This window comes from Eleginops maclovinus, chromosome 6, assembly GCF_036324505.1.
Source record: "Eleginops maclovinus isolate JMC-PN-2008 ecotype Puerto Natales chromosome 6, JC_Emac_rtc_rv5, whole genome shotgun sequence".
NCBI lineage: Eukaryota > Metazoa > Chordata > Actinopteri > Perciformes > Eleginopidae > Eleginops > Eleginops maclovinus.
Window position 1 is genome coordinate 19,698,078 of NC_086354.1, and position 27,916 is coordinate 19,725,993.

The 27,916-nt window shown below is 38.5% G+C and overlaps 3 protein-coding genes across 4 annotated transcripts; 2 read left to right on the forward strand and 1 right to left on the reverse strand.

Annotated features, from left to right (window-relative positions):
- The first annotated feature begins 16,328 nt into the window (after positions 1-16,328).
- cdcp2 (CUB domain containing protein 2) lies at positions 16,329-21,250 on the forward strand. The gene is made up of 6 exons (XM_063886272.1): positions 16,329-16,512; positions 16,708-17,055; positions 18,139-18,480; positions 19,777-20,130; positions 20,342-20,520; positions 20,624-21,250. Exons 1-6 carry the CDS (start codon positions 16,446-16,448, stop codon positions 20,927-20,929), a joined length of 1,596 nt encoding a protein of 531 aa, XP_063742342.1. The 5' UTR covers positions 16,329-16,445; the 3' UTR covers positions 20,930-21,250.
- tceanc2 (transcription elongation factor A (SII) N-terminal and central domain containing 2) lies at positions 20,980-23,068 on the reverse strand. The gene is made up of 4 exons (XM_063886276.1): positions 22,676-23,068; positions 22,440-22,581; positions 21,646-21,839; positions 20,980-21,468 (listed from the first exon to the last, which is right to left on the reverse strand). The coding sequence occupies exons 1-4, from the start codon at positions 22,772-22,774 to the stop codon at positions 21,280-21,282; spliced, it is 624 nt and encodes a 207-aa protein (XP_063742346.1). The 5' UTR covers positions 22,775-23,068; the 3' UTR covers positions 20,980-21,279.
- A 351-nt stretch (positions 23,069-23,419) lies between these two features.
- Positions 23,420-26,908, forward strand: tmem59 (transmembrane protein 59). Of its 2 annotated transcripts, none has more exons than XM_063886274.1 (8): positions 23,420-23,673; positions 23,895-24,000; positions 24,202-24,296; positions 24,389-24,541; positions 24,632-24,704; positions 25,097-25,217; positions 25,296-25,413; positions 26,181-26,908. In XM_063886274.1, exons 1-8 carry the CDS (start codon positions 23,518-23,520, stop codon positions 26,331-26,333), a joined length of 975 nt encoding a protein of 324 aa, XP_063742344.1. In that variant the 5' UTR covers positions 23,420-23,517; the 3' UTR covers positions 26,334-26,908. The 2 variants fall into 2 exon arrangements, with proteins under 2 accessions (XP_063742344.1, XP_063742345.1); XM_063886275.1 differs by having other exon boundaries at positions 24,662-24,704.
- The last annotated feature ends 1,008 nt before the right edge of the window (positions 26,909-27,916 follow it).

Below are 27,916 nucleotides of genomic sequence, written 5' to 3' on the forward strand. Positions count from 1 at the left end.
TTTCAGGCAGTGTTTCATTTAGATATCATGGATGCTGCACATTAATCTGCATGAGAAAATGTGCCCGAGTTAGCTTATAATTATTCATTGTCACCGGCAGTCTCTTTGCAGAATGTAAAAGTGACTACCTGAGAAGATGAAGAGTCTCTCATTTTAATCGCAGTAAATTGAGCAGATAGGAATGCAGTGTTTCACTCACAGGCAAGTCAAGTATTCAACGTCAGAAAGCTTCACTTTGTGATTTAACTTGTAGTTCAATTTACCCAAGTTACTCCTCTTTGTATTGCGGTGAAAGTTCCTACTTCATTACCGTTTCAAATAGGACTGAAACGTACGATTATATAAATCTGCAGATTCTTTTTTAGATTAATAGAATAACTGAATTTTAAAAAGTGAGGAAAATTGTGATTTTTTTGCCATCCAAATAAAGTCCAAGACTCTCAGTGTCCTATCTTGTCAGTCCAAACCCCCAAATCCAGTTTAATGCAAGATAAAATAGAAAAAAGCAGGCAATGTTTTGTATTTAGAGGCTGTGACTATACCTAACAAATGATTAATTATAAATATAGTTGGCAATTCATTTTCATGTTAAGTAATCAACACAGCTAACTTCAACAAGCTATCCTGACTTTTACTTTCTAGGTGGAAGTTAGCATTGCAAGCTATGTATTCCCTCTGACCAAAAATTAGGAGAATTAACATTTCAGTTCAAATGATTATCTTCCTAAAACAGGATCTTGATAATGTAGGCTTTGTATGAATAAGGAATGAGCCCTTAAATCGTTACTTTCCAGCTTCCCCTCCACTATGTGCTCTCCATTAATCTAAAAGCAGTCACCCTCCAGATAGCAGCTGGCATCTGGAACATGTCCTTCTGTTGATGCTGGCAACTGAACCAACAGGCTTTGCTGTTAATTAGCCTCTCCACCACCAGGCCAATGAGGAGCATCCATGGCACAGTATTTATGCTCTCAGAGCAACAGATCATGCTGGTCCATTTTCAATTTATATTTAAGACCCTTGATTGCCACACACACACACACACACACACACACAAACACACTTCAGCTTCAGTTAGAGAGAAGAGGAAGGAGTCGATACATTAGCATAAATCGGGATTACTATGCATGGCTGTTACTTCAAAAGATAATCAAATAAATTAGAATTTTTTTCAAGTGTTCACGAATGTTGGAATGAGTCGCAGATAATCCACCTTGCTTTTAGTTTTTTAGCCACACAAGAGCATTTCACATGATTATGCAACTTAAAACAGGATGCTTATAGAGGGCAGAAAATGCAAGACGCAGCGGCACAGAAACAATAAATAAAGAAGACAAAGGGAAAAGGCAATCTTAGACAAAAGTCAAGAAATGGAAACCGGGAATTCATAATCAATATTCTAACACTGCCAAGATACAGAGGTGGGCAGTTTCAGACATCCTGTCCTCAATACGTTTGCTCTTTGGTCAGTAGACATACTTGTTTAAGTTAAAGGTCAATTTAAGGCTGAGAGATCCAGCATATTTAGTAGAACAAGCATATATTGCATATTTAAATGACTTTTACCAACTAGCCATTCATCATGAAGTTGCAGGTTAATTGCTAATTGCGTGCTAATTACTCATATCATTTTTAGTATAAATATTAAGCATTTCCCAAATCTGAGAGACTGTAGTGGACACTTTTTCCTGACATTTTATAGACAAAACAATCAGCCAGTAATACAAAAACAACAATCAATAACGAAATAAATCATTACTTTTACCAAGCATGACTCGTGAAAAAAAGAAATGGGTTACCGTTTATATTTCTAGCTGGGAATACCTGGGCAAGTTATTGTTGATTTGTTCATAAATTAGAGTTAACCGCTTCCCTGGTGCCCCGATGAAGCAGCTCCTGTACAAGACAGAGCTGCTTGGTTTTGTCTTAGAGTATTTTTTAAATATTCACATTTAACAAATCCCCTCTATCCCAATTAAATGTTTACTGTAAACCGAAGGAACAAAAACTTTCAGCCCCCGACACAGTAAACTAATGACATCATATCTAATAGCCGCTGGCCTCATCGAGCAGCTATAAAGTTTAATAAAGCACAATGAAATGTGATTTTCACATGATGGTGCCATCCATTTCCATAAGCCTTGCCTTTACTACCTTCCCGTGTCGCCTCAGTGTCTCAGTGGGGTTGTAGAAAGTGGGGCTCGCGCAAGAGCGGAACACTTTCACAGCTCCATTTTCATTTAGTATCATTAGAAATTCAATTCCCAGCAAATGACTTTTTAGATTTCACAGCAGTCCCTTAAGATGTTTTCGCATGACCTACTTTTGTCTCATGCCGCAGAGCTTTCTCCTCATCGCTACAGTTCACAATGTACATGCATACTCCTTAACTCCATCTCCCGGTCACATTCTTAGTTTTTCAGGTCGCGCTGGCTAAGACTGTCGAGGTCACTGTAGGGGAAACTGGTGATTTGTTTTTAAACTCCCAGGGCGATTCAGGACTACTGTAGACGCTGGCTATTTTCAGCTTGTACATAATGTCATCTGCAACCTATGTGGCTGTGTCAAATATGCCTCCATTGCTAGAAATAGAAAAAGAGTCTTAAGACACTGTAGCAGATCTCACTGGACTCCAGATTTTACCTTTCCCTCCGTTCAAAGAAAATCCCTTCTCTTGCTACTAAGGTTGATTCATTGAGATCACCATGTCTAACCTGTGTGTCAACATTCATTCTTCTCTGGTTCTGTTTGCTGACTTGAGGAGCAAACACACCCTACATCACCTGCTGAGATGTCCTGTGATCAGCTCCATCTGTTAAAAGGCTGATGGCGATATCAGCAGATCTGCTACCTGCGAGTTAAGTAGGAAGTGGGTACAGCTGACACATTTAACTTTAAGCGTGAAATGAACACCCTCACTTTTCTGTCTGTGCAAACAAGGCTTAATAAAGGTGATGGGCTAACCTGAAGCTCCACCTTTTTCAATTTCCTGCTTCGCTGAGCATCCTATGGAAGCAAGGGACCACCTATCCCAAGGAAATACCCGTACAAAGTGACATCACACATCAAGTAATGCGAGACATACGAAATGTGAATTTCAAACGAGGGGATTCGGAAGACTGACAAGAAGCAAATTAAATCATGTCATATAAGCAGATATGGGCCATCAGCTCTAAAGAATGTTGACTAGTAGGACCCCAGAGTAAAAAGATCGCACTTCAGGACATTTAGTGAGTGATGATTCTAACAGAAATCGCTCTATTCAGGTCAATGACATGGTTACCCTTTGGAAGTTTAGGCCTAATGGAGCTAATGAATGCTCTACCATTGAGTTTATGGAGCGTTCATCCTTGAAGTGAAGTCCACTGCCCTCAAGTTGATCTTAACCATCATCAGTTGTGAGCCTGCTGGCTCTGACAGGTGGTCCTGTGTTGGAGAGCAGGTGACCCCTCCCTCTCTTCCCTCCCTGCCGTCAGTCACAGTGACACAGGTGGCAAGAGGAGCAGATCCTGCCTTGAATGAAAGGGCATCTGCACAGCATGTTCATCTTTTAATAGCCTCTACCTAGATCAGATAGTGACACACAAACCTGCCCACTTTTTAGCGAGTAACATCCAGTGAGATACAAGGTCTGATAATGCACACAAAGCAGTCATTGACGAGTACACGGTACCCCCCTGAGAAAAGAGGAGAGCAGTAAGTACTCTTTGAGAAGAAGTGATAACTGTACCAAAAGGAGGTAGACCGCAATGTCCTCAAATCTTTTTTTTTTTGTACTTTTTAAATTTCCAGTTCAGTGACCATATTTCTTCTAGTTTTGGCTACCGTTTCTAAAAGTTATAATAACCTCATACTAAAAGTAATTTCTGAAATCTAGGAAGACTGCATTATTGCTAGGGCTGCAATCAACCTTCCATTTAAATGTTTCATTAAATTGGTCAATTGACTTTCTTTAAAAAAAACAATACAATTGGTTATTCGAAGGTAATATGGTGCCGAGTTATCAAATTACTTGCTTTGTCAGATGAACTGCAAAATTATAGAATTTACTATCATATAAATCAGAAAATTCAGAAAATCTAGAAGAATAGTTGGTGTTTTAGCTTAAAATTGTTGCAGATACATTTTTTAATCAACAAATCCACAAGACACATCAACATAAAATGATCAGATGGGTGGTAAATAAAAAAAGTAATCTGAATAAACCACTTAATTCTTTTTTTGGGGAATGTCACATGTGATTAACGTTCATCACAAACAGTCTGAGTAAAAATGCTAAAGTTGGCCTTGATTTTAAGACTTAATAATCCAGAAAACCCTTTTTAAATATAAGAATCATGTTTCATTGTCTCCATTGCTATTTGGACTCATTGTAAATCACCCACACAGAAAAAGAAGTTCAGTAAAGACGGATTGTGAACATGCTGAATCTTTCACAACCTCGCTCTGAGCAAATGTGAAATGGCTGATGTGTTGGAAAGCTCAAGAAGAGCTACTGTGAAAGTCTGCACCACAGAGAAAATGGTTTCCCCAGAGAAACACAAGAGACAACAGCTTTCACTCCTTCCTCTTGTTCTTCCTGTTGTCATACTTCAGACCTGTCACTGTTGAAAACATACTGTGGGATGTAATGGATGTCTTTTCATCATTGTCTCTGTGCTAATTGGAATCGAGTCTGTGGGTAGATAGGTCCATTTGGTCAGGCTTTTAACTCCAGTTAATGTGTGAGAGCTATTTGTCTGAGCTTGTGCTGGAATCAAAATACAGTCACTGGCCCGAGGGAGAAGTGAGGTTGCTCTAGTCGAAGACAGTGAAGATTCTCCTTGAAAACAACAACTAAAAACATGTTTCCTTCTGGGAATTTTAATATTTGTACTAACTATCTTGCTTTGTTTGTCAAACTCTGAAATGACAGCAGTTCTCTCAAAGTAGTTTTCAGCTTTAGCTACGGTGATTTGTATCAAACATATTGCATCAAATATTTGATGAATACAACAAGACCTGTTTCAGCAGTTCAGATTAATGTGATAATGGGAAGCTATGATTGAATCCCAAATGAGTAATTTTGTACCCAATCATGTAGAAAAACACCAGAATTAATAAATAATACATTGTGTCATGTTTAAAAGATTATTTGTGCATTATTTACAACTAATAATAGTTATAATATTCCAGAGATCTGATGTTTGTCAGGCGCAAATCCAGCTTATGTTTCTATGAATATTTCATTAGTGCTGCTTTTTTTCTAAGCTTTTTTGTCAATTATTCATGTTTATTGTAATGACGTCTTGACACGAAAGCCCGGACATTGTTTGGATTTCTCTCAGTAACAGAAGTACAACAAAATCAGCTTTAGCTAAGCAAAGATGGATCCGTCAAGAGGAGACAGTATATTTACTGAAAACATTTCTAGACCCTGAATTTCAACATGTAGGACTATTTGTATAATCCCCCCCAAAAAAAGCATACATTACTCAGGTTGGATTGACGGTTTGTTAAACATGACCGTGCCCAAGAAAAACTGAGCCTTGATCTAAAATGAAACTGTAAATGTGGGGCCTGTTTCAATGAGTTTCTCTTCCAGAAAATGGGCTTGAAGACCAGTGCCAAAGAAAAAGAAAAGATAGGGAAGTCTGGAGATATTGAGAGCCAAATGAAGGAACTGTTGGATATGATCCCAATTCAAAAAATAGCTTTATCCTTAAAAAGGACCAACACACATGACCTTAAAAAAAAAAAACAATGACTAGGACACAAACTCCTCAACTCTGGGAAACCATTATTCGCACTTTTTAGACCCTAAGTCGTATCGTCTCTGGTCAACAATTGAGCCACACAGCACCAGCTGAGAAAACACTGCTAACCAAGGACATCCATACAAGCTAGCTCGGTGGGAAGTCAATGAAATGGTTATATAGTGAAACATCATCCACACATAAACTAAAACACATTTCCATATTCCATTTCTGGAGAAAAAACATATTTGAGTGAGGAAGGGACACGTAGGGCATAAGATGTAGAGCAAGGAATGGAATAATCTAAGCTCAGTGACCGTACAACCTTTCATAAGTAATAAGGTGACTGGAGTTGTAGGTACGCAGGGAGGGGAGATTTGCAAGATTTTATCACATGAGGGTAAAGGCATATTAATCATAGTCCGGAAACACACCAGCACAACGGTAGGGAAGGAACTCGGGAAAGGTTAATGTGTGGAAACGGATGTAATAATGTGCAGTGTTGGAATACTAAACATGGTGCGTTCAATATGCAGCAAAGCAATCAGCGCACTTTGTCACATGTCATTGTACATAAGGCAATGCTACGCACACTGCTGGCAAAGAATATGATGACAAAATGTACACCATCTGCCAAACAGCATGAATTTAACAATAAAAACTGAATTGTTTGTGTGTGGGAAGCTCAGCTAGTTATAGCCGTCAGTTTGAATTGGAGTCAGCCTTTCCTACATGTCATTCCCTTTTTCTCATATTTCCTGCATCTCTGTTCAGACGAATAATCTCAAACGTCATCTTAATCATCAACAACAACAACAACAACAACAACCCGCATTTTAGGCAAATAATCCTTCTCGAAACCTCCTCAGACCGAAACTATTTTCAGTTCCATCTCTGACTCATTTATGACCTTGATAATTACAATAAAGAGCGGCTGTGGAAAGAACAAAAGCAAAACTGGCACTAAGTAAATCCAAACTTGATTGATTTAGCTCAGTGGCTTTTTGACAGTCCACCAGGCTACAAGCTTTACATCTCTGTTTCAAATGCAGAATCAAAGAGACTGTGTACTCATCAGCAGGCTACAGAGCTGGCGATCTCTCTCATTGTCTCGCGGCATGGATGTGTTGGCAGCCGGCCCTGGTACTCATGGTGCCATTGCTTCCCGCTAATGAATGCAGACAAGAATTTCAAAGGCCATATTGAAAAGTTGCAACATAGCGTTCATTTTTCAAGACATGTAATTCCGCTGACAGTGACAGCATTGGAAGAGACTGAGGGAAAAAAATGAAGTGAGCAGGAAAAGATATCAAATGGAGAAGGTATGTTTTTATCAAGGAAACCATATCAGTGTCTGATCTCATGAACTCATCGAGGAGAGCTTTTCATTTCCAGAGCACCTTGTTCGCAATTTTTATGTGATCAAGGATGTTTGGAATTTCTAGTTAAAACGAGTTTGATTTCATTTGAAGAAAAGATAAAAAACATCCACTTTATGTTGTTTCAGTAAGCCCATAAAAAGGGACTAGAAGTAAATAAAATCCGTAAATCCTTCCAATAAAGCAGGTTTTAGCAGCATTTACACTGACACACCGGCTCAAATGTAACCACTTTGCAGCCGTGAATCATCTAAATCAGGGGGGCTTGTACGGTCAGTGAGGGTCCAGAACCATAACGCATGAAATTACCTGTTCTTCAAATTCATTCAACACACCATTACCTAAACTGCCCTTTTTTCAAAAACATTATTCTTACTCAGAGAGATTTACAAACACGTTTCTGAAAAGCAATAATTTTGAATATTTGCTGAGCTAAACATTAATGCAAATCTGAGCCTCACGACATCAGCAGAGCAATTTCCTTTTTTTTCTGCTGTGAAAAGGACTTGTAATAAGCATGTCCCTGGTTCAGAACAACAATCCTAGCCTTCCGACACAGTATTGTGCAACATCAATCAGGACTCTGGATACTAATGGAGCTTCAGTGGCCATCAGAGACGGCAGCCTGCTGATAGATGAGGGAACACGGCACAAACAGCCCCATGTAGACACAGAAAAAACACAAACAGACTCCCATCAGTCGGCATGCAAGAAATGATAATGTTTTATAAGGGGCATTGCTGATCTACCCACAACACTGAGATTCACAGATATGGACAGCATAGTAATAATAATACGTGTGGAAGAAGAAGAAGTCATATCTTCCTATGGTACTGCTTTACTGGAAACAGTATTTGGGAGGGAGACTATTTAATTGGACCCCAATTAATCACAGTAATTGGCTTTTCTGCAACCCAGGGGTGTTACTGGCCAATAGCTGTTAACCTTTTGTCTCTATGGCTAATGTTGTCCCCCTTACTATTAATATACTGGTGGGCATCATTTCCAAATGACTTCTGGGAATAATTGTCATAGTCTCTCAATGAGGGGTTGATTATCTCCAACTGTTTATTTACAAGAAGTAGATTAGTCTAAAAGTACCTTGAATTCGCATACAGACGCACATTTATGTCTGTGAATTTATGGATTACAATATCTAATATCAAAGACAGAAATATCACAGAATAATTGTGTTGCCCGGTGTTTTACCTCCCTGTTTTGTCAGATTACTGCAGCATTATGTAAACTGTTCAGATGGAACTCCGCTGGCGTGGCCTTTGTCAAGTGCTACGTCTAGTGAAATTGGTTTTCATATTGCTGTGTGCAATGCAACACTTCACATTATTTGCCACTAAATATCATGTGAATGTTAAATGAGAACTACAACGTGGGTATTCTGCATGTGCCGAGTCTGTACATACAGCTGGTGCCCCCCACAGACCAGGAAATTAGCGGTACATTAGGCCATCTGTCAGGAAGCAAAAAGCAGATTAGGACCCAAATAGACACAAAGGCCAAATGGGTTAACAGTAGGGAAGAACCAAAAGGTGGCCAGAGATGGGTTATTATTTGACATTGTAAAGAGGTCCTTGATCCTGAGCCACAGCTTCTCACAAGGATACTGTGATTTAGTACATATTAAAAAGGACCGTTTAAGTTACACCTTTATTTGGTTTTGGAATGTTTGTTGTCCCATGCCATCCTAACAATCCATCCTACCTTCTACACACGTTGTTGCTCAATAAAAAAGACATACTATTTAATCTTTCTAATCCTGACAGACAAGACACATAATGCCTACAGCAGCGAGAGAGGATGTAGTCACTTCTATCTCAACACATGTTGTTTTTGGGCATCTGCTAAAACGATTATTGCTTTCCTTTTTTCAGAGAGCTGTCTCAATATGTTAAACTGACAGTTACTAGATTCACTCCAGAAGATCAAAATGTGCGACACAAGTCACATAATAATTCTAACATTTTCAATTCACCGCACTCAGATTTGTAATTGAGGAGCTAAGCCGTTTGTGTTCCCGACCACTTCATCATCGCACTCCTTTAATTACTTGGGTGAATATTCATGCATATCATAGCAAGAGCAATCTTCTGATATCGCTGATGCATTTATGAGTCAGATGTTTTGTACCCAGTGAGTAAAGGGTACCAAAACAGCTAAATCAAGTGCTCTTGCTAAGGGCCATAATTGTGCTCAGTTTACGTGCCAGTGGGTTTATCCCCAACCCCTTTGACTTCCTGTTATGTGGAGTATTTACACTGCAGCGTCATCACGTATTAATTAAAATTCTGTCAGTTTTTGCCTAAAACAATACAGCCGTCTAGACGCTCAGTCGGAATTAATTTATAAAGCTTAGCTATTGATGCTATACTTTTGTGAATTTGCTGTCAAAAGCTGCGATATACATATTAATTATAAACAAACACTTCACTTGTCACAGATGAAAGTGCATCTCAGAATGAGCCTCCAAAGATAATTTGCACAATTAGCAAAGCTGAACTGATTAATATTGAATGCATTCATGTAAACAAACAGCATCAGCAAATACTGGAAACTTGTCTAGTGTCTGTGCATCAAAAGTCTAGTCAATCAATTTGAATTTAGATTTCCCCACAGTCTAGTTGCAGTGTTAAACCGACGCTCCCCTCAAATATCACCATGGATGAGATTGGGGAATAGATGATGATAAACTTCTCAATCAAAACATTCATTCACATACTGAGCCCAAAGCCAGATATTACAAGGATTGTGTTTGGATTATTTTTTTACCCGTAGTATAAACCTATTGCTTTGAGTTACATAACACTATTTTGAAAAGGCTTTGCTCAGTGTAAAGCATGTGAAGGATATGTAAATGACTACCTACCCTATCTATGACAGAAGCCATGTTGAGCTTACAATGTAGCCAATAGTACTGGGAATTAACTATGTGAACGGCCGCTGTTCAAAGCCAATGAACAATTGATCATATCTATAGATGAAGTTTGAAGTAAACAGCCTACATAGGAAACAAGCTGAAAGAATGGCAGCAACTGTTCTATATAATCCACTGTATTTCTGTATCATGGCCATCATGTTAGCACAGCATGGAAAATCAGCACCATCATTTCTTCCAATGACAGCAATGCTTCGACACAGCATAGGGTTGATACAGATTGCTCCAGCAGAAAGACAAAAACACATAGTGCTGCATGGAAAAACAGTTGAACCTGGTGCCATCTGGCAACACAATGTGTTAGCATATTAAATCAACACAAGCAACACTCTAAATTAAACTCCATTTAAAAAAAGGAAATCACTTTGAAATCTGAATTTGTATATCGTTTACCTTCCAAGCAACAGAAGGGATAAAACGATTGCCATCCTGGTGATTTTCAGAGTTGTAAAATCTTTCCTTGTAGTGCTATAAACTGATGTGCAGTATTTTGGCGTCTTGTAAGTGCTCATACTCACAGTCAATTACTCAGACCAACCTTCCTGAATGATATTTCATATTTTAACTACCTGCACTGAGCAACATGCTGTTTCCAGTATGAACGCCAAACGATGCAGCAGAACTATTTTCGTGAGCGTTGAAATCACACATAGATGGAAGGAGACAATTTATTCTATTCAAGGTTTTGCAACATTGATAGGCAGCATGTCCAACTGAACTACATCCCATCCTCCATTACAGAAGCTTCCCACAAAGCCAATCGTAAATGGGAATCATTAGGGGAAGAGGCTGTGTGCAATGCAACAGTCATAACTTACATCCCTACAGCAACACAGTGTTAGCTGCTATTAAAACTAAGGTGCACAATGGAGCCATAGGAAACAAATTGCACAACCTATACATGCTATTATTCATCGTCACTCATACAACAGCATGGGTTTTTTTTATATAAAAGATGCCATAGTCAAAGAACCAGAAAAATGCTCAGCTGCTGTAGAGGAACGTTTTGCACAATTGCACACAGATTGCAGCTGCATAGTAAGAGTTTGGACAAACACAGCTAGACGAGACTTGAGCTCAAGGTGCTTTAGCTTGTTCAAGTATGCAGCACTTACCTTAGCTTTGTATTTGTTTGTGAAGAGTCAACATCTTAGTCCCACGTCCAAGACAAGAGAACCCCACTGATAGGAGGACCACGGATGACATTTTACAATGATATCCTGAAAATGACATTGAAGGATAGTTGGCAGGCTTCCTGATTATGAGATGCTACTTGAGGAGCTACAAAATTGGGAAACAAATACAGTGGCCAGTGCTTGAAATTGACATGTCACAATTGTTTTTAAGTTGATATGGCTTATAGCAAAGAATAGCTTAATTGCACACCCAGCTGTTCAGGAGAAACATTCATTAGGAGTCATTATGTACTCTAACTTACCTAAAAAAATAAGTATTGTATTCACTCTCCATTTACCAATGCGTATGCTAAGTGTGAACAAAAACAATAACCTTGTGTGCAGCTAACGCAAAGAACAATCTGAAACTCATTATTTCTCTGTGATATTTGTCTTGGCCTAAAAGCTTTTCTGTTTTGCGCGCGTTACTATTTTGTGTGCTGAGCGCTGACATTTCGCAGGTGAGCTGTTGCTGTACCTGAACGCATCTTGTGTCCAGGAGCTGCAATCGCGTGATGATTATCTCCAGGTTAATCACTCAGATCGACCACTTTTATATTGCCACACTGTTTTAACAATGTCCTTTGATACATTGTTAAAACCAAATATTAAGTCCATACAGATCCATATAAAATGACCGCCACGCTGCAAAAGGGGCCTTCCATTTAACTTGTGTATGTCACGTGAGTGCAGCAGCCAACCTCAGGTGTTCTTTTTTAAAGAGCCAGGATCTTTTGGATCCACTAAACAATACGAACCCTCACTTTTGGATCCCGAACGGCCTACCAACTCTGGCTTTTATTGTTCAGCCAAATTTCGCAATGTACTAACCCAAAATGTGTACGAGTGCAAATATATTATAATCAGATACAACCATTCCATGTGATAATAGTCTGGACTACCTAATTTAATAATTTCATGAATAACATAAATACATTTTTTGGGGTAATTTTGGTTCATGTTGACCAGACATAATATGCTAATTTGGTACACTATGCACTGTTAAAATGGTGATGGATCAGGATGTAGGATATAGCTTCCTCATACTCAAATACAATACATGTGTTAGTCTCATTGGTAACATAAACAACAGAGACAGGAACCATTTCTCACAGCAGGTATATTTATTTTTGATTTCATTAACATGCAAATGCTTTAAACACATTTACTTAAGTCAAATTGAAATGCTAGACGACTACTTATAATACAATGTTAAAGTGGTGTTGATACCTACAGGAACAGCTGGAGATACATTGTTTAAGAGATAGAAAATAAGTTCAATACCACCTGCCTATCATATTTAGCTCCTCCAGGAGACAGTTGGCTTGCCTTAGCATTAAAAATAAATGAATACTTATATCCCCATCTAAATTCAACACATTACATAAGATTTGTTAGCTTTAGATGTCCCAAACAGCATTTCGTTTAGTACCACTTCTCACATTTCTTGGCTCTTTCATATGTTTTATATTCAATTTAAATTATAAAATCGTGTGGAGTGATGGAATCAGTGATGTGCTGATGTGTCTGAGAATGTCTTACTGCCTTTTGTCGAGTCATCAATCAGTTGTAATAGAAAGTCTGTGTACTGTATATTCAATTTCTTTTTTTCATATAGTTTATTTATATTATTGTATTATATTCATTCAACATGATTTCTCAAAAGGTTATGTTTAATTTATTTGTTAGAGTTGTTATGATTTAAATTGAATTCCCAACTCTAACTCCTCTTTTAGAGAATACATCTTCTGCAGCTGTGACAACCAATTAGTGTTACACAAAGCATGTTTTTAGAAGAGAGATGATCTTATACAGTGCAAGTTGTTAGAAAAATAACATCCAATTAAAACAGCTAAATCTTCTATTGAAGCCTCCAAGCAATGACTTTGCAATCTCTAATTATTTACATTGCATCTCTTCTGTGGTCATTTTTATGAGGTTTTTGTTACATATTGACTAAATGTATGCATTTACATCTGTGTGAATACCAAAAAGCAACATAATGAATGTTGTCTTATATAGCGAAGTGAAGGTAGCAGAAGAAGTTGTCAAGGGAAGATGATTATTTCTCCTTTGTGTAGCTTAGCCTCTAATGGTTTTTCATTGCCCTCATAACTATAGAGGGAGGCTTAGCTCATTATGGTCTATAATCCAATCTGAAAGCTCCCTAAATTCGAGGTGCAAAGACATATCAATATTGTCCTTGGTAGAGAGAGAGCGGGGATATTTAACAAAGTGGCACAGAGAAAATGTTAACAAAATCACTGTGACAAAAAACATTTCTGGCTGAAAGTGAGCTCTAGCTGCAATACAAGGTACAAGGTTGTAACAATGTTCCCTCTGTATTCTTTCAGTCGGGTTGGTCCACTGCTGCATAACAAGTCCCACTACTGCTGGAGAACTATAATTGTGATGCTGAAATGCTCTGTCATTAGGTAAACCTATGTTGTTAGAAAGGGATTTTTTTGTGTTATATGCGTTCAAAAGCACTTAGAGTGAAAAATCCAATATGAATGAGACATTGTGTTGTGTACATCTAAAAATGATGCAGCATTAACTTATTTAGGTTTATCCTTAGGCTCTATCTTTATAAAACACGCCATGCATTCAAAAATATTAAAGACAAATCATACTTACCAAAACTCCATAGTACACTTGGAAGTGGGTGGCATGGAGATGTGCTGCCAAGCTGCAAGCTGTGTGAAACATTAACTTTTCATCGCCTTGTGACATATATGCTTATATATTCATCTAATTTCTCCCGGACTGTCAAGAGCTTTAGAGAGCATTCATCAGAGTGAGCAGTTATAACAGTCCCTGTATAGCTGTAGCAGAATGTTACGTAATCTCTCTTGACGTGGAAAAGTATGTTTTGTAAACAGAGTACGTTTCATTCATTTCTTTTGCACACAAGATTTGCATAATTTGCGTTCTCGTTGTTTGAATACAAAGATGCCAGATGCCATAGCTGTCAAATGCCCCCTGCCCACAACAACATAAACACAGACACACACACCTACAAATATAGACACTTGTACCCCTGCCAACTAGAAAATCCCTTCCCCCAATGATTCAGTATGTTCATAATAGATTTAAGTGTAACAATATGCTGATTTCCTGTATATTTGTATCACAATTATTCAATTAAGCTTCAGGTCAAAAGGCTGCTATTTGTTTGACTGACATACCCTCTTAATTCTGCTGACATTTTCTAATAGTTTCAACCCTATTTGTTTATTGAGTATTTACTTGCTAATAGGTGATTTAATTGCTCTAAACAAACGATATCTTTCTGAAACACATTTCAGCACTGCCCAGTGCTCACATCCTTGAACAATGACAAGCTTTCAGGGAGGACAAAATTAAAATTCAAAGGCAAGGCGGTTCATTTTAGTTCCAGGAACTGCTGTGTGAATACCACTTGACTGATTTTAATCACATTCCTATTTATTTCAGTTTAGAGCTCGGCATGACTTTTTAAAAGCCTGTGGTGATGTTCACTTCAGTTTTCATAGTGCAACAGCACCATCTAGGAGGTCTCTGCAGGTATTATCATTGCTCACTGAAGCTATTAGATATTCACTCTAAAAGCCTGGCCTTCACAGCACTGCTGGAATAGCAAACATTTATTTGCAGAATAGGTTTTTGCTAAGAGTACTTTATCTCCCTGTCTGTTATACACTCCACCGACTCAGGATTATTGTTGCTTGTCTGTACTGGTTCAGTTATAAGACTGCCAGGAGGAATGAGTCAGGGGATATGATTGGTATTTGGCAAATACAACAGAATCTCTGTCTGAGAGACCTTGCAGCATTAAGTGTGTGGAGTGTAAACAGAATTTGCATTAAAAAGCTCGCATCTATCGAAATGTAGAGACAACTCAGTTGTTTTTTTTATAAGGATTATTGCTTTATTAGATAAAATAATAGGTGAGAAAATCGATCACAAACACTGAAGAACATTTTGAAGTAATGGTGTTAAAGGGGTGCGCACAATTATGTAAGACTTTATCATTTCTCTCAACCTTTGGTTATATAACTCAACTTTTTTTCTTAACTACATTTATTGGAAAGCTGTAATTAGGTTCTACACAGTGCCACTTTTTATGAGCTATTTAAATACACAGTATGATTCACCATTAAAATGTTTGATAGTACACAAGGAAGGATGTATTTTTCTCCCACTCAAATACAAGCTGCAGGTGTGAGCCTCAGCGGAAACATAAACAACAAAGGCAGGAACCATTCATGAGAGGGGTATGTTATTGCTCTTCTTCGACAAGAAACCAAGTTAGCACATTTCCAGAATGTCAAACTATCCCTGTGAAGTGTTTGAGGTTATTCCATTTTTTGGGGGGCCCCCTACTGTCTCACACTTTCAGCTGCATCTCAAATACTTCATCTAGGGCAAATAAGAAGAATGTTTTGTGTGATTACTAGCTCTCATGCTCAATAGTGTACTGCAGCTTACTGACTGTGCTTAAAACCCTGATGTAGCTATTCTAATAGTAACATTGCACTTGAGAAAGTGAGATATTTATCGTGTAATGTGTACGTGTAAAACTGAAACCATCTCACACACCGGTGCATTTCTTAATGGACTTACGTAACCATTCAAAGTTAAGATGTTGGTGTCTTTGTGTCGTGCTTGAGCTGCTTTTACACAAGAAAGAAAATTCTATGCAGTGCCCCTTGCTCCAAGACCTCAATAGTTCTGGGCTCCTCCCTCTCACATTGCTCTAATGAATCCATTTATATAAGTGACAAATGTGATCATCCCCTTCTCTTTCTTCCTGTCTCTTTTATCAACTCCATTTGCAGCTTGTGTTCAGTGTGTGTGTGTGTGTGTGTGTGAGAGAGAGAGAGAGAGAGAGAGAGAGAGAGAGAGAGAGAGAGAGAGAGAGAGAGAGAGAGAGAGAGAGAGAGAGAGAGAGAGAGACTATCATTAAAAATGTATAGCAACTCTCCAAGCATTGTCCTGACAAGCCACTCATGCTCATTGGGTATCAGTCATTAAAATTTAGCAAAGAGGCCAAAGCGTGGGCTACGTAGGTATCGGGTTTCTCATTCAGGCTGTGGATGAATTTTTCAAAGTCCTATTACCTCTACAGGCACGGCTGCTGATGTCTCAAGGCTGTGTGCTCTGTTGTTTGTCTCTGATGGTGTTGTAGCTAAGGCGTGACAAAAGCAGAATCAACAATAAGAACATGAGTCTCAGGGTGGCTATACTGATTCATTTATTGCTGCTTGTTGACAAGGCTGATTCTAAAAAAGGTGAGTTGCTATTTGTTATCTTGATGGAGCAAAGCTTAATTTGATGAAAGTGCTTTGTCTTGTTCAATGTCAGCTTGTAATAATACTTTTAGAGGTTGTATCAAAAAAAGTCAAAGAAATAATTGAGCAAGGAATGAGCTAAGAAGTGTATTTTCTTTTTGACAATAAATTACACTTGTTTTTTGTTATTATAAGGTGTCAAATGTGGAGGAATCCTCTCTGCTCCGTCTGGTAATATCTCCAGTCCGAACTTCCCTGGCATGTATCCCTACAACATCGACTGTTCCTGGCTCATTGTTGTGGCAGAGGGCTCCTCTGTCCTCCTCACTTTTCACTACTTTGAGCTGGAGTACCATGCCAACTGTGCTTACGACTACATCAAGATCTACAATGGCATATCTGAGGATGAAGGGAACCTCCTTGGGACATTTTGTGGTGACATCTCCCCTCCTCAGTTCACATCTTCTTGGAATGTCATGTCCATTATTTTCCATTCAGACCGCCATGTGGCCTACAGGGGCTTCAGTGTTGGCTACCGAAAAGGTAACTCATTATCTTTGATGCAATGTGACAGGGATCGGTGGGCCTTCTGCTCAAAACTTGAGTTAATTTGTTTCTGGCTCTGACAAAAGCTATGGCTTTTAGCTAAAACTTGTCGACCTTAAAAGAACTTAGATCCCAGCAAATCATTATACTAAAACAAGACTCTTCTGATGTATGTCTCTGTAATTAGGCACAGTGGTGCTTTGAGCTAAATATAACATCAGCATGCTATCATGCTCACAATAATAATGGATATTGCAAGTATTTTTACGTTAAGCTACAATGTTATCATTTGCGTTTAGTGTGTTATCTCATAACATTTCATAATTAACCCGCAACTATAGGCTATAGGGAATGTCATTAATTGGAAATTAGACCCGGTAACAACGCTACATGAAATGTCAGGGTATATAACTTATTATTTCATCCTCTTGAATGTGTGTAACACAGCAACCCAAACAACCCTTCAGATTTTTCAGTAAAATAACCAAAAATGTTATTCTTTTATTCGTGATGAAAGGTCAGGGGATCACCAAACCCATCAGAATGCATCTTCTAGTGACCTTGCATATCATTTCAATGTTGGCAACCCTTTTTTAGAGGTTATTGTACCCATTCACATCAGAATCAGAATCAGAATACCTTTAATCGTCCCACAGAGGGAACGTTTTCATTTGTACAGCAGAAAGAGCCAAAGACAGCTTAATATTACACCCAAGGTACTAAAAATATATATATACAAGAATCAAATAATTTACAAAATACACAAAAATAGACCTCAGAAACCATTCTGAGTATAGCATCCAGGTATATATTGCACAGTTATTAACACAACAGGGGGTGTTATAGTCAGTGTTGTTATATGTGTGAGGTCTACCGGGGGCCATGATGGTTATAGAGTCTGACCGCTGCAGGAAGGAAGGACCTGCGGTATCTCTCCGTGAGACACCACGGTTGCAGCAGCCTGTCGCTGAAGGAGCTGCACAGTGCGAACAGAGTGTCCTGGAGGGGGTGGGACACACATCATAATTTTCCAAAAGAAAAACATGTAATATGCATGAGTTTGCCTTTTTTTCCTTTTAGATGTCTGTGGTGGAGTCTTGACTGGTCTATCAGGTGTGATCTCCAGTCCAGGCTACCCTCTGGAGTATAGCAACAATGCTGACTGCTCCTGGGCCATCCACGTGTCCAACACCAGCGTGGTCACCTTGGTCTTCTTGGACTTCCAGCTGGAAAACAACGAGGGATGTAATTTTGACTTTGTTGCCCTGTTTGATGGCCCGACAGTCACCCATCGCCACCTGGGCAAATACTGCGGAGCAGATAGACCCCCCAACATCGTCACCACCTCCAACCATCTTCTGGTAATCTTCAAGTCTGACTTCAACATTGGTGGGCGTGGGTTCAAGGCCTACTATTACTCAGGTAGGACATTTTAATGTGATATGTTGTATTTAAAAAAAGAAGTAACAGAATAAATGTTAAGCCCTGTAAGTATTTGACCCTAGTGCCCCACTTTTTGAATAACAGCAGGAATTGGACACTGAACAAAAGACGAGGTGAAATATTTCAATATGAGACTTTCAGGTTTACATAAAGCATCTTTTATTCACTAAAATCCTATTCAGAACAGAAAATCTAGCATGAAATTCAAAGAAAATGGGAAAAAACATGACCCCACAAAGAAAGGAGACGTGACCAAGAAGTTGACGTCTGATGAATGAAAAGTGAATACCACTGCAACAATGCAATTCACTCATCACCGTCCCTACAGCAGGAAGAAAAAAAGTCCTCACAGTAAAAGTCCTTGAGTGTTCCAGCCAAAGCCCAGACTTAAATCCAATTCAAACACTGCATAATAACTTTTTAGGCAGCTGATCACAGACTGTCCCCGTCTGACCTTGTCGAGCATAAACCAATTTGCAAGAGGACGAAAATCCTTCAACACAGTTGCAAAAGGATTCAGACAGATTTGAATTACTGTATCATTAATCCTCACTTATTTAATTTGTTAAAAATAGTGCGTTTTACATTTTATGTTGATGTATGGGGTACATTTGTTTTGAATCTATTTTGAATTCAGATGAACACACCAGTTCAGAGATTTAGACAGTTAGACAGTTTAGGAAATATAGACACTTTTAACTTGGTAACACTGTTACAAATACATACAAATACACCTAATTTTATAAAAAATGTATCAGGTCAAGTATCATAGTACTTCCAAGTTGCACTGACATTTAAGTTTTAATTAAGATGGTTTTTCCTGTACTTAAAGCAAACAAAGACCAATTATATTCACTCATAACATGTTATCTCATTTATATGCTTACTTACACCGCCGGAAAGGTAATATTAATCATAATACATCCAAAAATGAACAATAGGAATTATTATACACTGGGATTCTTGCAAGAACATAATTATGAAGTGTTATGATACTTCACCTAATAAATCATTATAAAATGCTTTAAAATGTTATGTATTGTTATAAACATTGCAAATATTAGTGCATTTTATCGAGAGTTAATTTATCTTCATATCTTACTCTTCTCCTTTGGAAATGATCTTTTCTTGCCAGTGAGATACTTTTACATAAACTTTGACTTGTGTGGTACTCACTTATATCAAACATTGGAAGCCGCATCCTCAAGCAAGTAATGTGATTAATGTGTTATAAATATAGTTGACTAACTTATATGATCAACTATACTTTAACAGGTGAGTGCCAGCAGGTCCTCTCAGATGTAAACGGCAACTTCAGCAGCCCGCACTTCCCAAACATCTACCCAAATAACATCAACTGCCACTGGAGCATCACTCTAGCGGCTGGGTACCGAATCAAACTCTTCTTCCCTGTCATGGACTTGGAAGACCGAAACAGTCTGTCAGACGAGTGCGACTACGACTCTGTGGCAGTTTATGACGGGGAAAGTCAGACGGACCCCCTGCTGGGACGCTGGTGTGGCAGGGATCATACCCCCTTTCTCGTCTCAAAGGGCAACAAGTTGCTAGTGGTCCTCAACACAGACAGAAATGAGGCTCACGGAGGGTTTACTGCTTCTTATCTTGGAGGTAAATGTTCCCTACGAAGGCATCTGATTCCTGTCAGAAGGAACAACTTGATATACATAAATATATACACCCCCTACTGCTACTGCATAAATCTCAGATAAATATACTCTTGGCAAGACTCTAATATGCATGAAAAAAAATCCAGCAGACAACTGTTTTTCATGTTGTTTAAAAAAGTTATAACTATGTTTTTTTACCCTCTTAATCCAAGTGGTTCCTGTAAACATTAGCTGCACAAGATCAGAATTTACCATATTGATACCACAGCAGTCCTTACCTCAGCTGGACAGAGAGAGCATCTACCTGGGAGACCCCACCTGTGCAGCCCAGCTCACAGCCACCTCATATAAGATACTTGCTCAGTTTGTCAACTGTGGAACTGCTGGACAGGTGAATAGCCAATCTCCTACCACTTACAGATGCTTACAAAATTGGCTAGAGATGTTTCTATGTTTTGCTTTTTTCTAATACTGTAACTCATGATCCCTTACAGAAAATTCGTAACATCACAGTGCTGGTGAACAAACTCTACATTGATTTCTCTGATGGGAAACAGAAGAATGTGCAGGAATATAAAGTGCAGTGCGACGCCCTGCGGAAGATAGCTTCAGTGTCCATCATTTCAGCAGAGGAGCGTCGTCTGGAGGAGCAGGCCAAGCAAACTGACAAAAAAAGTCCTGAAGATCCAGGAGGTCCGGAAGCTGTGCCTCATGACCTGAGTGATATTGTCTTCATTAGCATCTGTGTTCTGGCTGTTATTCTCATGGTAATTGCGATAATTTGGCTGGTGCTGCTTTAGTAATATATATTAACGATCTGATATGACCAAAGAAGACTCAAATGCTTATGTTGGCATATTTTCAATCATATTGAATTTATTTTATAAAAAATGTTCACCTATAGTACAAAAACAAATCATTTATAAATAACATCCATGATTCCAGATAAAAGAGGGCATTATCATCACCTTCAACAATAAATTATTCTTCCCTGTGTTTAACATGCAGTTATAAAACAGTGTAAGGCTGCAGATGTGCCACTAAGTGTAAACATATTTTTTTATCTCCTTTACAGAAAATAATAAAAACATAAAAAATAAAATGCATCATCATTGTTTAAATAAAACCACCCAGAGGTCTTTCACACCAGTTATTTCTTGTATTTGGAAACCAGTTGGTTGACTGACATGGTGCTGTCCTTTACTTGAGTTCTGATGTCAGGGTTGTGTTTGAAGGCAAACACCAGCGCTCTAACGGTCCGTCTGTATGAACCGCTGACTAACCGAGAGCTCTGGTGAAACACTTCTCTCTCAATGTTGTCTATAAGACCCGAATCCTCCTGTAGGCCAGATAAGATTTTAGAATCAAAAATGTACTACGATGTATAAAATATTAGTCATCCATTTATATTACCAAACTATCACAACCGGTGTAATGTCAAATATAAATTAGATGTGAGGTAAACAGAATAAGTAGTACACATCACTTTACACTTCACTGAGACGCTCTTTCTCACCTTGACCTCCAGGGCCTCAGACATTAGTCTTCTGGCGTTGCTCCTGAGTCCTTCAGATTGTTTGTCGGAGCGCACTTCAATAGATGGCTTATTGGAATTCTCCTCAATGAATGTCCTCCAGTCAGTGTAAACCTTTGCTGCCATTGAACTAACGTCAGGGTCCAGATGCTTGCGCATTTTGTTGACAGTGTGACCTTAGAAGAGAGAAAGGTTTTCATAGTGTGTTGAAAAAAACAATGTGAATCGGATTCAGGGCCTGGCAACTCAGGACTTGTAACTAGGGCTGTGCGATATGGAAAAAAAATCAAACATCTCCATACTTTACACTGACATTGTAGGATAAACTATTGAAGCTTTCACCAAATATTGAAACAATCTTATTTTATTTTTTAAAATCGTAACTTACTGTATGTGGTTATAATGACAAAGTGTGTAAAGGCAAATAATTCAAGGGTTAGTACAGTCTGGTTTAGTTCAAAAAATGATATCCATTTCCTGTAAGCAGCCAGGAAAAGACACTTAAGCAATACTACAATATCCAAAATGTAAAAAGAGTCTCATAACATGACATTGATATATTATTGATATATTGCTCAGCCCTTTTTGTAACTATGCAGTATGTCCACCTTTGAGATGTGCATTGAATACGTTTAAATGAATGTGTTTTTTATAAAAAAACAATGCTTAACATTTACACTAAATGGTTATGCTTTCCATATCAACAATACTTTGATTGAGTATTCTGCAGAACGATATGTCAGCACAGCAACAGGTAAATTGTTCCCTTAATTTACCTATTTTGGTGGACTTAAGCACCTCTCTGGATGGGACCTTTTTGCTCAGCTCTGTGAGGGCAGACAGCAAGTTGTCCTTGCTCTGTTCTGGCAGCTCCAACATGGACTTGTAGCGCATGATATCCTCAATCACAACCACCCTCTGTCAGCAAAACACAAGGGCAATGAAGAGTGAGTTTGTCAGAAAGTAAAACTGACTTTGCCTGATCATCACATGTAGGACTCATATATCTCACCCGTAAAGATTCAATTGTAGTTTGTTTGTAAACCTTTCCGTTGTCTTTGGATTTTGTAGGTGTTTCCCCCTTTGGAAGTCGCACTACAAACTTGTCCATCTTCTAAAACAAAGTAACAAGCTACCTATTAACACTGACAAACCGGTGGGGACTGTTGTTAGCACTTAGCTATCTGGTTAATGTTTCCCAGCTAACTCTAATCTCCGTTTTAAATTCAGCAAATTAAAGCCATTGCAAGATAGGTAAGTGATTCGTTTACACTCCACAAATTGAGAGTTTCTTTTGTAACCACAACTGTAACAAATCGGTTTGGTTAGCCTTGATCCCTGCAGCTGAATTGCTAGTAAACAGTAGCGACCAATGGTGCCTTCAGGTGCTGACGGAAATAACAAGATAAGGTCGACCTGACCCAACATGATGAACAATAAGTAAAGATGTTGGAAACTCTGGATGTACAAATCTCACAGTTTTATTATGAATTGCAATACCTAAAAGTAATTTGAATAAATTGAGAAAAAAAAATTGAATCAAAACATGTATAAACAATAATAAACTACAAAAAGGCTTCAATATTCAGTTTATGTCCTTCTCAGTATAAAATTAACTCTTAATTACGAATTAAATTCTTAACCATCAAAGTATCTCCTAAAATGAATGAGAACAAAACATGTTGGTTCCAAAAATAAAAACATGCTGAGGCATTGTCATACAGTTTACGAGGATCACACAAACACAGCAAAGCATTCTGCAAGTCTCGCGTTAGGCAGAGTTCCCGTGAGAACACAGGCCGATTAGGGAGGAGGAAGAAGAGCGTGTTGTTTGTTTAGGTTTTCGCAAACAAAATGGGGATTCTCTCCTCCTTTGTTTGTCTGTTGGGACTTTTCGTCCTGCTTGCGTTTACATCAGCATCTTCTGATGCTTTTGACAGTGTGTTGGGAAACACGGCATCCTGCCATAAGTCATGTGAAATGACATACAGTTTGCACACGTACCCACGGGTAAGTACTCCTCCCGATGGGAAAGTAATGTCTGCTTGTTAGCTAACCTTTGGTAACTTGGTTGAGCACAAGTGTATACCTCACTTTGTCACAACACCTTCTGTTTGATAAGATGTTTGCAAAAGAGAGCTGAGCATGCCAAAGTTAATGGCGTTATATATTTCACGGTTGTTGTCGTTGTTTTTATTGTCATTAACTGGTCCTGTGGTTTTGCTTTTTAGGAGGAGGAACTCTATGCCTGTCAGAGAGGCTGCCGACTGTTCTCAATTTGCCAGTTTGTCCGTGACAGTGATGATCTGAATCAAACCAAATCCGAGTGTGAATCAAGTAAGTTATACATGTAGCTACTGACCTGTTGTATTCACCAATGCAAAATGTCCAGGCCTTTATGATACCATTCTGAAGTCAACACCTACTGTAAAGCTATAAAAAGGCACACCCAATAACATAAAAGGTGGACTTCTGATACTTCGTTCCTCTAATCTTGTTTTATCTGTGACTTCTTTTTAATTAACATTTGATTAACAGCCTGTCGTGAAGCCTACACTCATGCTGATGAGCAGTATGCATGCAACCTGGGCTGTCAGAATCAGCTTCCATTTGCTGAGCAGCGGCATGAGCAAGTATGTAACAATCAATGAGATGCCTGTAGGGATGGATGGACACCTCTCAATAAAGAACTGTTTACTCAGTATTGATTGTTTTTGTTTTGCAGTTGGAGGCCATGATGCCTAGGATCCACCTGCTGTACCCCCTGACTCTGGTCAGAGGATTCTGGGAGGATGTAATGAGTCAGGCTCACAGCTTCATCACCTCCACGTGGACTTTCTACCTCCAGGCTGATGATGGCAAAGTTGTCATCTTCCAGGTATCGTACTGAATAGGGAAAACAAACTAGGCAATCTTATCCAACGTTCTGTTTGCAAAATAACCCTGTATAACCTGTTCTGCGTAACAGACTGAACCACAAGTCAAGTTTTTCACCCAGTTTGAAGTAGAAAAAGAAGTTAAAGAAGAGCCGCAGAGGAGCTGTAAGTCCTTCATTCAATTGTGTTATTTTCTACATTTCTTTATTGTATTGTATTAATGTGTCTTTAGGTATGACCTGCATAGTCTCAACCTGACCTAGTGTATTCTTCTGTTCACCCAACGCATGCAATAGAGAGCGACATTTACGCTATGGGTTATTTTTTAGAATCTTACATACATCATCTTGCCACAATATATAGTGATGTATACTCAAATGAGCCCACAAAATGCCTTGTTAACTCCGTTTTGATTAACATTTTCTAGAAACTTTACTACCCAGCTGTTTTACAAAATGAAATAAAAACAGTTAAACTATATATCTTTGAGCAGTTTTTAATGTTGTGCAACTTCAGATACGGAGCAAACATCTAACCTCTCTTTTTTCTTTTTCTAGTCCCCGGGTTGGGCCCATTTTACAAAGAATACCACCGCACTTTAATCCAGGAGAGGGACAGAGATATGACCGGGGACCGCAGCTACGATGATGAATACAACCTCTTCAGCTGTCTTTCAAGGTCAGCACACATTTATCTATTTTTCAAGCACAATATTAGCAGCCCACACAAGCTTACTATTTGTTATATCCTCCTCAGGAACCCTTGGCTACCAGGGTGGATCCTAACCACAACCCTGGTCTTGTCTGTGCTGGTCCTGATCTGGATCTGCTGTGCCACCGTGGCTACTGCTGTGGACCAGTATGTACCTGCTGAGGTAAGTTCTGTCCTGTCTTTTTGAAGAGATTTCTGGCACTCTAGTTAACATTAAAGCTAAATCAATGCCTGTACATGTCATTTATGTGTTGTTTTAAGGTGTTTAGTTTTTATCTTTCTAATCCCTATGGTATGGTGATTGTAAAAACCCAAACCCTCTTACCTTCTAAAAGTTTGATTAGAAGATCTATACCTCCTGGTGCTTATGGTGTTAATATGTGGCTTGGAAAAGCTACTGGTTAGCTTAGCATAAAGCCACATTTTTGCATATCATGTTTGTTACATCTGTACAAGTACTGATATGTAAAATCTGGTTGCCAAGCATCTGTATTTTCAACCTTTCTGTTTTTGTTTGGATTAAATGAACATGATTGAACACGTTTAGTGAGCTTTTGAGGTGATGTTAGGCACATTTTGACACTTTTGGATCGATCAACGCTAACTGTTTCCAGTGTTTGTGCTGAATTAAGCTTTGTTTTAACAGTACAGGTGTGACGGTAGCATTGGTGTCCTCGTCCGATTTTCAGCATTAAAGTGAATAGGTGTATTTTTCTAAATGATAGTTATGATTCTCTTAGGTGAGATGGATTCTTGTAAATGCAGAACATACTTGATTCTTAATTTGTTCCATATGTACATATTGCTTTGTAATATACTTGGTTGTAGTTATTTTCAAGGTTGTGATTGTATTTACTTTGGAGTACTGTTTATATTGGCAATGATAAAAGCACAAACTACATTTTAACCATTTCTTTATTCTTCCTTCAGAAATTGAGCATCTATGGTGACAGGGAGTATTTAAGTGAAAAGAAGCTGACTCCATATCCAGCCTCCTCCCTGCTGATCATTACCTCCAAAGGCCCCGAGGAAGAAGCCGGGCCCCTCCCTTCCAAAGTAAACCTGGGCCAGTCCAACATCTAGAAGCCAAAGGTGTAGCAAAGAAGCAATTTCCTCTTTTTATGAATACTCTTTAGTTGTTGATTTTTATCCTCTGGCACAAGACGCGTGCTTCCTTTGGTCTAAACAGGAGTAACTGCATTACTGATATAATGTCTCCCTTATTAATGCTCTCTAAATTGGATTGATAAAGGTTTTTTTCTGTATATTGGTATAATTGAGGCATTATAATATAGTGATGGCAGCAGTAAAATGTTTGGAAGTTTTCTTTAAATTCAATGTGTGCATTAGCTCTCTGTTGCTGTGCTTGTTTTCTTGAGAAATGTTTAAATGAACTATTTGTGACTTGAAGTGATGCAGGTTTCAATCCATACCCTCAACTTTTGGTAAAATAAGATTGTGCTAATATTGCAGGCTCTCCCTGTTTGTTCATGTTTCTACTGCCATGATTTACAGATGATTTAGAATTTTACAATTGAATTGTATGCTCTTTATCTTAACTAATAGTGACGGTACACACAGTATGTCTTTCCTGCTTTACTGTTCTCTGTTCTTATAATGATGGATCAGAATTAAAAACAATGGATTGACATCATTGACATGGATGTGACGTTATTCAATCATTGTATACTGTAGCTTTGGAATTGGACTCGATTGGTAAACAGATTTAAAACACAAGAATGTAGCTGTAGAATGAAAGTGACCAGGGTACCACATGTTAGGGGAAACATTCATAAAATACTCCTTACTACTTCCTCTTCTCTTAAATCTGAAAAATGTCCTTAAAAAGTGAAACCAATCTTCAGTATGATACCATTTTTCTTGATCAATAAATGTAATTTTTGCATCTCCAGCATTACATATTCAGCCTATGATTACAGTGGACATGATGCTAACATTTGTAGATGATCTGCAGCACATTTAAAGCTCCAGTGACCGCTTCCTATTAAAATCATTACACTTAGCAATGTAGTCTGAAAATAGCACTCATTTCCTGTGTATTGACAGGAAGGAAACTGTCTTGGGGCTTGCATGCTGTTATGAATCATCACATAACATGTTTACCACTGGAGTTATAATTTAAGGTGGAATCTTGCAATTTAAAAATCAATAGCTGTTCTACCTAGCCATTTTCATTGTTTGTCTTTGTGTGAATGCCCTAAATATGGCATCTCTTAAAAGACTGTGAGGACTGCTCTAGGGGTGGCATGTTTTAGACACAGCAATTACACAATACATAAAAGATTTAATCCTTGGCTGAATTAACCTGCTGGGTGGTCAGCAAACGCACAAATGATCCGCTACACTCCCTAGTAACCATCTCTTTCTCCCTCTCTGTGCGGCATACAGTTTTTCTGTGTTGGAATACTACCTAGCCTCCAGGTTTACTGTGTGGTAATTTGATTTACAGTGGAGCGGCAAAGATTTAGCACATCAAAGTCTGTTTACAGGTCTTGCATATGTGAAAAAATATGATGCATAAAGCCTTTTGTGGCTTAAGGAGCTTGGGAAAGTGTGATAAATAGCTTAAAGTGGTATCGCTTTCATCAATTTGGGCTGAGAAATGTAAGTTTGGAAAAGAAAGAAAATGTTTGGTTGTGGCATTA